The 13,706-nt window shown below is 37.3% G+C and overlaps 1 protein-coding gene across 1 annotated transcript; it reads left to right on the top strand.

Moving 5' to 3' along the window:
* The first annotated feature begins 1,700 nt into the window (after positions 1-1,700).
* Positions 1,701-4,868, top strand: LOC115787172 (hemicentin-2-like). The gene is made up of 5 exons (XM_030739751.1): positions 1,701-1,779; positions 2,100-2,195; positions 3,675-3,992; positions 4,178-4,435; positions 4,774-4,868. The coding sequence occupies exons 2-5, from the start codon at positions 2,147-2,149 to the stop codon at positions 4,866-4,868; spliced, it is 720 nt and encodes a 239-aa protein (XP_030595611.1). The 5' UTR covers positions 1,701-1,779; positions 2,100-2,146.
* Positions 4,869-13,706: the final 8,838 nt, after the last annotated feature.

The following is a 13,706-nucleotide window of genomic DNA, read 5'->3' on the forward strand; positions in this document are numbered from 1 at the left end:
TGTGTTCCAAGGTCTCTATCTACCCCATACTTTAAGATATTCACATCCAGTTTTTTCTAGTGGGTAAAGCAAAATCCTGACTGCATACATGCCTATTTTGAAAACTCTCAGGCCTTGTGTTATTAATATACATCAGTTTTTGTGGGTTAACCCCCATGCGGACAGACTGTATTTGGGCTCTTTTTTAGTTTTGGGGTATATAACAATATCTATCAATCTAACCATCTTGGCAGTAAAATATTTTTGGCCAAGAATCCATTTCATATAGGGGAGGCCCTAGAGATGAGGAAAAATGTGGTTGGGTTTAGTTCTACCTCCGGTAGGGGTATCTCGAAAACTAAAGCACTTTTTGGTCGTTTGTCACTAGGCTAGGAGCCGTTATTGAGACGGTGAGGTCAGGATTGGGCAACCAGTAAAGAACTGGAGGTCCTTCATCAACCACCTGATCAGCAACAGGAAGAAAAGAGAACTTTGTAGCTTCTCCATCTACGTTGTTTCACACAGAGAAATCTGCAGTACGGAAGTTAAAATATGCTGATGAATTGTTAATACGAAAAATAATTTTTTATCTGATTAATTAATAGAATAATTGGTAGAATACTCGATTGCTAAAATAATCGATAGTTGCACCCAATTTGTATTCAGAAAGCCATAGTCAAACATTAGTTTTCAGCACCAGTGGAGCTGTGAAAGGCCTTCAAGAAAAAAAAAACTACAGGTGGCTGATATTCAAATGCAGGAAATGCTTTTAGCAGCTGATCGATAAAACATCTGGATTATTTTTTTGTGTGTGTGTGTGTATGCTTTTTACGTGATTTCTGCAAATCCATTAGTGGAAGGAAACAGCACTCGGGACACATTTTGTTAGATGGATTTTTGTTGTAGTTCTAAATTGTGACCTTGAAATATTAAAATGATTTTATTATTATTTTTTTATTTTTCATCTCTCAATATATGCCTCACTCGGGGAAGCTGGTAGCAGCTACCAGCCTCCGGTAGTATTTGCGACTCTCAGTGTTTTCTTTTCCATGGAAACCAGGTCAAAATGGCTCTTTGAGTGTTAAAGGTTGCTGACCCCTCGTCTAGATTTAAATGCAGTGAGGCAGCTGGATATAATGAAAAAGAGAAAAAGAATAGTAGAGCTACACTGCACATGTATTTGTGGTTTGCATGACAACCAATAGTATTGTTTCACTTCCTTTTGTCTATAATAAAAATCTCTCCTTATACTAACATTTAATCTCAAGACATAGAACCTCAGACAAAAACCCCATTGAGCAACACAACAATCATTAATGTCTGTGAATGTGTTTCAAGGTTTGAAGTACTGTAAGTTATTTAAATGTATTAAACAAAATATGTATGGCTTGTTTATACACTGTATTTTTGTCACGACTGCATGAAACTGGCTTCAAAGTGCACATAAACCTCCTTTACTTGTTAATTTAATTTAGTTGTAAATATTACAAGTGTCAGTGAAACTGCGTTATTATTTGAATAAGAAAATTTGGTTTTGGTTTGGCAGTTTGAACTGATAGAGTACTTATTTCTTTCCTCTGCACCTCTCTTGTGTTCACACTCAGCCTGGTCTGAGTTCACACATTCTTATCTGAAACTGATCACTAAGAGGAAACATGGTCAGTGTAGGTTGGGCCTGTTTGCATGTGGGTAAAGAAGCGGCGTTTGTCTGAAAGCTGCCTGCTGAGTTGACAGAAGCTGAACAGTGAAGAACCATAGAAGCTGTGTTTGTGTGGGTGATACTAATAGAAGACTATTATGGTGAGCTGTGTTCAATTATTTGAAACTTGCAGCAGATATATTTGATAGCTGTATTTGATGTATCTGATAGCTGTGGTATCAAATACAGTCAATGAATAGATTTTGAAATCATCCTTAGTGTTAAGTTCTCAGCTTAAAGGTTCACCTACATCATTTACACAAGAGTCACAGAAACATATTTCATTACAATTTATTTTTTTAAACTTTGATGTGCAGTTGACTGGAACTGACTTATGACATCAAGTGGAAGCTTTCTTTGGGATAACTTTAACTGAGGTTTGTGGATAATTACTATTTACACTTTACCTGTCACGTGTAAGGAAGCAGTCTGACAGCTGCCGACTGTGTCACTGAACACTGAGGAGACATGGAAGCTGTGCTCGGATTGATGGTGATACTACTGGGAGTTTCTCATGGTGAGATTTTTTCAGCTTTTTTAGACTTTTGTTCTATATCAACAGTGTGTTATGATGTCATAGCATAGGCACGTGTGCTGTGTAGGCCACAGTGGGTAAGGCCCTTCACGTTGCTTTGCCCATTGCGCCACATAGCCACCCGCCCTTCCTTGTTAATTACACTTCCTTTTTCCCTGGACTGTGCTGGCGGGGCGTTCAGAGGCCACGGTCACTGCTGGCTCTGGGGGCATTTGCCCAACTACACTTGAAGGATCAGTTAATGTGTATGGGTGTGCATCTTTGTGCAATTTTTTTTGCCTTTTTTGTTTGTGTGTGTGTGTGTATTTATGTGTATGTGCATTTTGTGGCCAATATGTGTGAGTGTGTCCAAACTTTTGACTGCTACTGTATGTGTAACTTGCTGGGCCTGAATCTGGGACATGCTGAGCTTTGGCTCCTGCACACACGCACGCACACACACACGTGCGCATACACTTTTTTTAATGTGCTACAGATGCAGCAGTTGGTGACCCATTACTTGTGTGTTGTCTTTTCTCCTATAGAGGAGCTGAAATAGAGTTCCTCTTGGCAAAGCAAATTTGTTTGCCACAACAGACCATGCAGACCATAATTTTGCTTACTTAGGGGGACAGGACAAGTTAAAAAAAAGTCACACTGGCAAATAAAGACTAGATTTGCCAAAATGACTGATGGTTTCAACTAATCAAGACAACAGCTGTATATTTATGACGCTTTCTTTAGAAAATATATCAGTTGCAGGTAAATGGAGAGATTTGTAGTTTGTGCATAGGTTTGTAGTCATTCATGCTATTCTTGTTCATTCCTGCTGCACAAAACCAACTTCCTGTCTGCACACTGTTCTTTGTTTTCGTAGTTGAAATAAAAATGTTCTTGTTTTTCTGTTTCCCTCATATAAACACACAATCTCATAATGGCATCTTTATATTTATTTACAGTTTTGTTCATGTAAACATTTAGATTTTTTGTATTTGTATTTGCTGACAAATTTTGGAGCTTTTACTTTGACTCAAACTATTTTGGCTGTATATTTAGTTGTTAACATAGCTCTAAATGTTGGACATTACAAGTGTAACGTTGCAAGTGTGTTACACTTGTAGCAACTGCATCCTGGAGCCTTTGTTAGCTGTAGCATATAAAACTGAAAGGCCAAAAAAATAATGCCAGATTTAATGCCTTTTGTACTATACATTACTGCAGCAAGTAACCCATGAGTGAAATATTTAAAGCCAATGTTTTCATGGGTGCACTGCTGCTTAAAATGATTTGATACACATTTAATCAAAATACTCAATAACCTAAACAATAATTTGGTTTTAGGTTGTAATTTAGCACAACAATATGAATTAGTAAAGTAAAAACCCGCATATCAATTTATTTGTTGTATTGTTATTTGTGTTGTAGAAATCACAATTGTTTATCTTTCTTTTTCTTTTTTTTTTTTTAAATCACATTTTGCAGGTGTGGAAACTCCCTGTGATGGCAGACAGGATGGAGCTCAGTGTTATGGAGCTTTGGGAGGAAGTGTGGACATCCAGCTGATGGACAGCAGCTCAGAAATACCTAGATATGAACTGTTCAAGAATTCATTAAGAATACTAGATGTGAGAAATAATAAGGCTATTCTTAATACCATAAAACATAGGTCTGTTTTTCCCAGTAAAGTAACATTTAGGATCAATAACCTGAGCAGGAATGATGGTGGTAAATTTACCCTTCAAACCTTTGATTCAGAGGGAAAAAGAACAGGCGAGCGAACTTTACAGCTGTTTATTCAAGGTAATTATCTCCTGTTGGGAAATTAAGCCATTAATTGATTTAAATTTTGCACTGTTTTGGTAATCTATATTATATATCTCACAACATTTCAGATACATGTATTTTGTGATTTCTGTTATTCATTAGAGACTATAAAGAATGAGAGAGATTTAATATCAGAAGTCATCTGTGTGTGTTTCTCTCAGCTCCTGTGTCCTCTGTCCTGCTGGTCTCTGAGTGTCTGTCCCAGGAAGAGATGAGGGTGTCCTGCTCCTCTCAGGGAGGGGACAGTCCTCAGTACAGCTGGACTCTGGATGGACGCACACTGAAAGATGCTGAGCTCCTTTCTAGAAACAATGAGGGTAACATCATCACTCTGAAACAGCACGTCTCAGGACATCTGGTCTGCTCAGTCAGGAACAACGTCAGTAATGTCTCCAAAGAAGAGAGGATATCTACCTGTGGTGAGTGAAAACATTATGAATTATATCTGATAACCAGTGAGTAATTAATATGCTCACTTTGTACATCTTTGATGAATTATGTGTTTGTTTGTTTTTGTAGGCTTTATTTTCATTAATTGCACTTCAGTCAGTGGGACACAGATATCAGGGTGGGTGCATAAAGACAATAACAGCCTGTGTATTAAACCAACACAGACCTCTGTGGGTGAGGAGAATGGAACTAACAGTGATGCCCCATGGTACATTAGTAAGTGGAAACTAATTAGATCCATTGATGTCATTTTCTTTCTTCATAAAAACATGTTTGCTGACTTAAACGTTGTTTAATTTTGAAACAGGCTATTTGCCTCTGATCGGTGGGGTTCTCTCAGCACTGATCATTTTCTCAGTTGTGGGTGTAGCAGTCTTCCAAGCTTCCAACAATATCACATAATCCAAAATAAATGACTCCCTCCACCCCAGATAGCCCAATAAATGAAAACTTGTCACAGCTCAAACTTTATTTGTGATTTTTGTGTCTCTGAACAGATAACTCCTCGCTCATATGTGGTTTGAGAGCAGTTGTGGTAATCCTCTTATTAATTGGGATTTCCATCTACTTTGCTTGGAAGAAAAAGAAAAATGAAAAGGCTGAAACCTCTGCTGTCCCACAAACGAGGGAACATCCAGAGAACTCTGTTCTGATGCTTGAAATGTGAAGTTTTGCAACTTGTGTCACCTTCTTTTGCTGAAATTTCACATCTCCATGTTGTGAAAATAGCATTTAGAATTACATTTATCTCTTGTTTTTATTCAGTAATCATGTTTTACATTTTAGCAGCTCACACTTGTGATTTCCCACAAGAAGCTCTGAGCATGTTCTGCTTTTTATTCTGTGGAAACTCTGATAGAACAAATGTTGTGACTGTACAGTAAGTACAGCAGTCTGGGGTTATTCATTTGTTACCTTTTTTTTTTGACAAGTTAAAGGTGGGATCAGATCACATAAATTAAAGTAATGAACCTAGCAGAAAGTGTTGTCAATACTAGATTGTATTCAAGTACTTCCAGACTGCTTGTTTTAATGATGATATTAACTGTACTGATAATATTCTTGCAACAATTGAGCAGCAGAGTAAGGCATGTATTTAACATCTTGGCAGCTAATTTGTATTTAAAACTAGTGAAGAGCCAGTTTAACAGACATGTCTGGAGTGTTAGAGGTCTTATAAATGTGTAAATAGTACTATCTTATATCAAATATCAAATTTTTTTTTTTTTTTTTTAATTCATTATATGTTGATTCATTCTCATTTGTTTTCATTCTTAGAACACATTCTGGGAAAGGGAAGATGTGAAATATAAAAATGAGGTCAGAGGTCAAATGTGATGTGATATTTGGATGCAAACTATAATGTGATGTTTAAAATCATCACTGAGGATTCTGATTGGGAGTACAGTAATCAGAATGTAGTTAGAAGTAGTTGTAAATCTGCTTCCTTTGACACTGCTGGTGTTAAAACATTTTAAACAGCAGTCCTGTTTTTTTATCTAAGAAATGTGTGATCTCAGACATTGTAATAAATAAGTGATATTAATGATTTTTTTTCTTTAAATTGCCAAGCATCATGGTCAACTAATGTCATGTAGCCCAATCACTGGTAACATGAAATGGTGCACCTTTCACAGTGAGCTGCCAGATGTTAACTATGATAGCTGTCAAAAGTATCACGGTGGCATGGAAACACATTTTATTTATTTAATTATTTTTTTGGATAATCATCAGCTTATAAAAAGAGTAATCCTTCCTTTTCAGGCCAATAACTGATGATATTAACTGTACTGAGTACAGTTACGTGAGAGTATTTTTTATTATAGCTGTCATATCTGTCTGTGTAGGTTCTCTGTCATCCAGGTCATCGTAGTCTCCAGAGACTATAGTTGTTATACAGTAAATGATGTGACGACAGTCATTCAAACCAGCACTTTCATAAACAAAACATCTCAAAAATCTTTTTTATGTTGTTGGTTTGACACTGTGATGAAGTCAAGATCTGATGATAATACATCTGAGACCTACTTGACCACTGTGAAGATGTTGCATACCAATAAATCAGTTCAGGAATTCAGAACAAATAAACCAGCAAAATGCTGAATATGTGTAAAGGCCTTCAGTAACAAGTAATCCAGCGATGACACAGTAGGTCGATTTCTGCCTCACCTACAAAGCAGCACAGGAGTATAATGTTAACACATCATACACACTAAGGACCGTGTTTAATCCTGAATATGTGGCCTTGCTAGTTCCATCATTCACTTGCCTCTCAGCTGTCTCATCGCTGTATTTCCTATGTCAGATATCTTTATTGAATGAAATAAGCAAAGTATAAAATATAGAAAGTTCTACACAGTACCAGTTGAACAATTATTTATAGTAAAAATTTGATTGTAAATATTAACTGCTAAGCTCAACACTTAATAACTTACTTTCATATATATGAATATACTTTCTGACAAGTCTTTACGCAGGCGACACATGAGATCTTTATGATGTGCAAAAATGGCAAAAACAATTTGTTACGGGCAGCTGTTATTGGTGGGTTTCTCTAATATTGTAAGGTCTTGACTTTAGAGTGGAAAAGTATTAAAAGCATCCACCAGAGGGCGCTAGTGTCAAAAAAAACCCCACTGAGTTTTCATTCCATTATTAGCTCAGTGTTCAGGATTTAAAATCAAATAATAAAATTTCAAACCCAGTTAATCAGTAATATTGCCCATCTCAAGTTTCCCCCATCAAGCATTGAATAGAACCTGTGTCTGTGCAGGTTCTCAGTCATCCAGGTCACGATGGTCTCAAAGGCCTGAAAACAAGGTGACAATTTTTTTGAAGGTGTTATCACCTCTTATCCAAGAGGTTGTTCAAAGTTTTTTTTTTTCAGCCTCTTGGATAAAAGGTGGGGAAAAAGAAGAAAAACAAAACCCTCCACTGTGCAGCAGCCTATGTTCATCTGTCTACATTTAAGTACAGTGAAGGAGCAGAATATGACCAAGAAGTACAATAAAAAAGCTCTTCCGGGGGAAAGCAGCATGTGTGCTTGTGGTTTGTTTGGTGACCGTTATTGTTGTTTCACTTCCTTCTGTGCACAGTGACAATCTGCCACTGTAAGGTGAAATATAACATGTATCCTCAACACACAACTTAAAACACTGAGCAGCACAACATTGTCTGTTAATGTGTTTCAAGGTTTGAAATAATCTCTCATTTAAATTTGTTAAATAAAATATGTATGGCTTGATTACACACTGTATTTTGTCATGACTGTTAAACTGACTTCAAGGTGCATAAAACCCTCTTTTGCTTGTTGATTTAATGTAATTGTAAATGTTAGAAGTGTCAGTGAAGCTGGAAAGTTTTATTATGGCTAAAATGACAGACACAACTTTCTTTTTTTCTCTCTGCAGCTCTGTTGTGTTCACATCCTGTCTGATCAGTGTTCAGAGATTCTTATCTGAAGCTGATCGCTAACAGGAAACATGGTCAGTGCAGGTTGTCCCTGTTTGCATCTGGGTAAAGAAGGGGAGTTTGAAACCTGAACAGAGAGCAAAGATGGAAGCTGTGTTTGAAGTGTAGGTCATGTTATTACGAGTCTCTTATGGTGAACTGCATTTAATTATTTGAAACCTGCAGCAACTGTTGTATCTTGTGCCATAATCTGATATGATTGGATCATGTCACTGAATATTATCCTCAGTGTTAAGTTCTGCAGCTTACAGATTGACCTACTTTTGGAAAACATGTATGCAAGAGTCACAGAAATATATTTCATTATGATTCTTACTTTGATGTGAAACTGACTGTAACTGAATTATGACATCAAGTGGAAGCTTTCTTTGGGATAACTTTAGCTGAGGTTTGTGGACATTATTATTATTATTAATACCATTCACACTTTAACTGTCACATGTTAGGAATCACTCTGACAGATGCCGACTGTGTCAACACGCTGAGGAGATATGGGAGTTTCTCATACTTTTGGATTTGATATTTAATAAAAAAGCAGTCTTGAGTTAAAATGGTCATGTTGGCAAACAATCTGCTTAATCGTAGATCAGATGTATGACGCAGCAGTGATAAATAATATAAGTATAAATAGGTTGGAATAAACACATTATCATAATTTTCATGGTTCCCCTGTCCTCCTGGACTGACTCATTCCTCTCTCTCTGTCTTCCATTTTACTCTCACTTTCTCTCTTCAGTGAGTGTGTGCTTTCTTTGTGTGCTCTGTGGCAGAGGTAGAGCGTTGTGGGGATGATCACTCCACTAATCACACACCTGGAAGACATTCACTGTTGCGCACCTGCACACTGTTGAGCTGACTAGGATTTCCACTATAAGAAGTTGGCGTTTCCTCCTAGTTGACCCCGGGTCTCTGTGTGGCATGTGGGAAGCTAGCGTGCAATGTTCATGCGCAAGCTGTTTTTGCTACTTTGTGATGTCATCCCACTCTCTGCAGCTATAACAGCTTTGACTCTACTGGGAAGGTTTTTCACAATGCTAAGAAGTGTTTTTATTGGCAGTTTTGACCATTCTTCCAGTAACACATGTGAGGTCACTGATGTTGGATGAGAAGACCTGGCTTGCAGTTTCCACTCTAATTCATCCCAGAGGTGTTCTATCAGGTTGAGGTCAGGACTCTGCAGGCTGGTCAAGTTCTTCACACCAAACGTGTCTGTTCATGTCTTTATGGACCTTGCTTTTCACACTAGTGTGCACACCAGTGTAGAGAAGTAAGAACTAGTCCATTTACCATTCATGTTGGAACAGAAAGGGGCCATCCTCCAACTGTTCCCACAAAGTTGGCAGCATGAAATTGTCCAATAACCCTGCTCTGTGGTTTAACATGGCCTACCACTTCATGGCTGAGTCACTGTCATTCTCAATCACCTCCACTGTGTCAATACCACTAACAGTTGACTCTGCAATATTTCACAACTGGACTTGTTGCAAAGGTGGCATTAAGTGATTTGGATGGGTGAGTGAATTCTTTTGGCAATGCCGACTATGTCCATTTTTTTCATGTGATCATTAAACTTTTCAACTAAATGTAAACACCTTTAAACAAAAAAACTTTAAATTATAAATGCTTTTAAGGTGGAAAATGTAGCAACTTCCTTTCTTTTCAACACTCTGCTAATACCATGATTTCAGAGTCATGGTTGTACTTGCTTACAAATTGTGTTTACTTTGGCCCAAACTATTTTGGCTGCATATTTTAGCTAACTTGGCTCTAAATGTTGGACATTACTAATGTTAGATAAGAAGCGGTCCTCAACAGAAACTGGATTATCGTCCGCAGTGATGGGTGAAATCTAACTCAAAGGTCTAAATTGTCAGTTGAGCTCTTACGCACACAGTGGCTGGTTCCTAGTGCATCCCTGTCATCTCTTGCTGGATATGAGCAACCAGCAATGCTCCACCTGAGATCAGTTTGCTGGGAATTTGGCTAATTCTTGTCACCAGACAGGATCTCCCTTGGAAGAAGGGCTCATTGATAGTTAAAGCCAATGAGAAGGCTTATATCACAGTCCAACTGGACTTAACTGTACTGATAATATTCTGTCCTCTATCAGGCATATGGGGTAGGGGGACACGTATTCAACATCTTGGCAGCTTATTTGTACTTTAAATGAGTGAAGACAGTTTAACACAATGCAGTCATTTGTTTTCTTGTTGGTCTTTTTCACTTCCATGTTCATGACCATCACTGACTGACTTTTTTTTTTTTTTAATTAAACATGTTTGTTTATGTCTTGTGTAATTTTTAAATGTAAACTGTGGTGGTGTTAGTTATTGAGTAGCTTTTAGGGTATACTGAGCATACGATGAGCCAAAAGATAATTTGACAGTTGGAGACCTTAACATTCAATTTAAAAGTTTGCTATCACTCGATAAAGACTGACACAACTGGCTCATAACTACTGGGTGAGCTACATTCACTTGTTAGTGCTCAAAGAAATTAGTGTTTTAGAAGGAACTGTGGTTGGCCAACTGATGTATAGAACCTCAGAAATATCTAGATACCAATATAATGCATATTGCTCAATTTTATTGAGCAAATTTTCAATTTTATTTATTTTTAGTAAAGAATTTTGTGTTTTCCACCCTGTTCTCTGATTCTTGTCACAGTTCATTAATCAAATTACATTATATTTCAGTCACAACGACATGAGAAACTTAAGTTAGCCTGAGAACAGGAACATTACAGAGAGAAACAAGGTTTAGACAAGTGTGAAACAGAAGTGACTGTACATATTTTGCAGTGGCGTGTATTTCACACCTAGGCCTTCAGTAGTGCTGAATCACTCCACCCTCAATAACTATTTTATGGCTATAAACAACACATTTTTATGCAGAAATGCAGTATAAAGAACTGCTGCATCGCAGATTGAGAGCTCATGCAGCCAGAATAAACGCATTTATTGAAGAAATATCTTTCAGGTTAAGATTAGGCTTAAATATTTAAAGATTAACCTGAACCATTATTTAATTTCTGATGATTCTCCGATCGTCGGTCTCATGACGGGGATGACAAGGAATAGAGAGCGCTGATACATATGGAGGACCAAAACTGACATAATTAGAAATAAAAGCAGAAATATATATATATAGTATATATTTTGTTTTGCCTTTTCCTTACGCATGCATTTTCATCAAGAAATGTAAATATAGTGTTTTTCCTTTTTCTTATACATGCGTTTTCATCAGGAAATGTATATATTTTCTTCTTTTACGTTTTCCTTACACATGCGTTTTCGTCAAGAAATATATATATTTTGTTTTGCCTTTTCCTTATACAAGCCTTTGTTCTTTTTACATTTCCTTGTCTCCTCCTTTTCCTTTACCGTGTGCATTTCTGCCTGCTTTTCTGCCTCCTTTTCCTTTACCGTGTGCTTTTCTGCCTCCTTTTCCTTTACCGTGTGCTTTTCTGCCTCCTTTTCCTTTACCGTGTGCATTTCTGCCTGCTTTTCTGCCTCCTTTTCCTTTACCGTGTGCATTTCTGCCTGCTTTTCTGCCTCCTTTTCCTTTACCGTGTGCTTTTCTGCCTCCTTTTCCTTTACCGTGTGCATTTCTGCCTGCTTTTCTGCCTCCTTTTCCTTTACCGTGTGCATTTCTGCCTCCTTTTTTGCCTCAGTGTGCAAATGAGGAGGGCGGCCTTCTTATGCATGCCTGCGCCTTTGACTTCCGTTTAGCAGCCCCGAAAAGTTCGGCAGTATCCGTAACTGACACACCCGCAAGCAAAAACTATTCCAAGGCATCTGCGGGCAGCAAATATCCAGGTCTGCCAACAGTTTTTGTGTGGTACACAGACTTGCGCATGCGACACGCCACCTCCTCCAAAATCTGGAGAACTAATGGGTCAGCTTCATTATCCGTGTCTGTAGCTAAATGCAGTAGCCTCTCATTCAAAATATCTACACGAAACAATAAACAGTCATCACTGACAGTATTGCTTTCAGCTAAGCTAGCAAGCTGACTTAATTCTTCTGCAATTGTCAGAGACCTATCTGGAAAATTCACGGATGCTCATCATCTTTATGATATAGCGAAAGGTAATGTTAACAATAACAGTATTTACATGTTAGTTAGCCGTGGTAACGTTATCCACCACTGTCATTTTATCATTCTGTATCTGTGTATAAAAGAAACAGTCTCCGATAGGAAAGTAAGCTAACTAGCATCAACTTTAGCTACAGGTAGCTAAAATGTATACTGCTGCTTGTCAGTGCTGTAATGTTAAAAGGTTTACTTTCTATATTAATGTAAAAATCACTGACATCTTCCAACACTGTTGTTTAGAATAGTCTTTTAAATACTGACTTAAAAGCTATATGTCAAACCATTTCCATGTTCTGATGTGATTCATAATTTTCTTTTTGCTTTCTTCTTGTGTCCATCTTTCTCAGCAGCAGCCCACCTAACAAGCATGGCGCAGTCATCAAGATGTTACTACAGTGTGCCATGCTGTTCCAATAATGAACAAAAAACTCTGTATTTGAGTTTCCACGATTTTCTATTGGACGCAGAAATGCGTGTCTGTTGAGGGAGAGCGATCAGGAGAGATGTGGGGCCAAGTTTTAAAATCCTTTGTGGAGGAGGACAGTGTGTGACAGTGTCTGAAAGGAGACAAACCAGGTCAGAGCCTCCCTACAACTCACACTTCTTGGATGAACATTCATTACTGCAAGCAGCTGTGTTGGAAATCAAATCGCTCTGTATATCTATCCTGGGCTTTTTTAACATTTTTTTATAGCTATTAATGAATGAATTGATGTGAAGAATTCTGTAAAATGTTTTGTAAATAGCTTGTCTTGAGTGATATGCATATGTCCATCTTTTACATTTAAATTGCATATTTTTGTACATTTTACACATTTGGCCAATGGAACACATGGAGGAGAAAAATGCTTCCATTGTGGAACAAATAAACGAGGTTTGTGGCAGTTTCTTGCAAACATTTATTAATTATATTAAACACTGTACATGGAGCAGTGATGGTAAAAAATATATATATTAGCACATACACAATTTAGGTCCATTTTGCATTGGCAGAGAAAATGTATTTACAAAAGGCATATCAATTGCATTTCAACATTAAACTAAATTCCTCAGGATTTTCAACTTAAGAAGACATCCATGTAGATGTCATGATAGAAATGATCAAGCCTCTGTCTCATTGAGAGGATAAGCTCCTCATCCCCTTCAAGCCCATGCAGCAGCTTGCATATCCCTGGTTGTGGACGTGTGTCTTTCAGTTTCTCCCTGCTGGCCATGATGTGAGGATCTGGAAGAGGACCTGCAAAGTGAGATATGTCAATTTTAACATAGATTTCATTATGTCATGTGACCTTGCAAGCTTTGCCAGTCACACTAATCACCTCCCTGTACATGTTTGTAATGCAAAAATAACTCCTTTAATAGTTCAAGCTGCTGCAAATTTTAATAGTAAAATTTTTATTATAAAGATAATATAGAGGGCATATATAAAAAGCTAAGCAATACATACTATTACATACATACTATTCACTTATGTTAGAAAAGCATTACCATCTCATATATATATATATATATATATATATATATATATATATATATATATATATATATATATATATATATATATATATATATATTTTTCTGCTTTCATTTCTAATTATGTCAGTTTTGGTCCTCCACAGGTACAGGGATCAATGCAGGAAAAACCAAAGAGCTGGTGATGGATTTCCGGAGG

Source organism: Archocentrus centrarchus, chromosome 10 (assembly GCF_007364275.1).
Source record: "Archocentrus centrarchus isolate MPI-CPG fArcCen1 chromosome 10, fArcCen1, whole genome shotgun sequence".
In the NCBI taxonomy this organism is placed as follows: domain Eukaryota; kingdom Metazoa; phylum Chordata; class Actinopteri; order Cichliformes; family Cichlidae; genus Archocentrus; species Archocentrus centrarchus.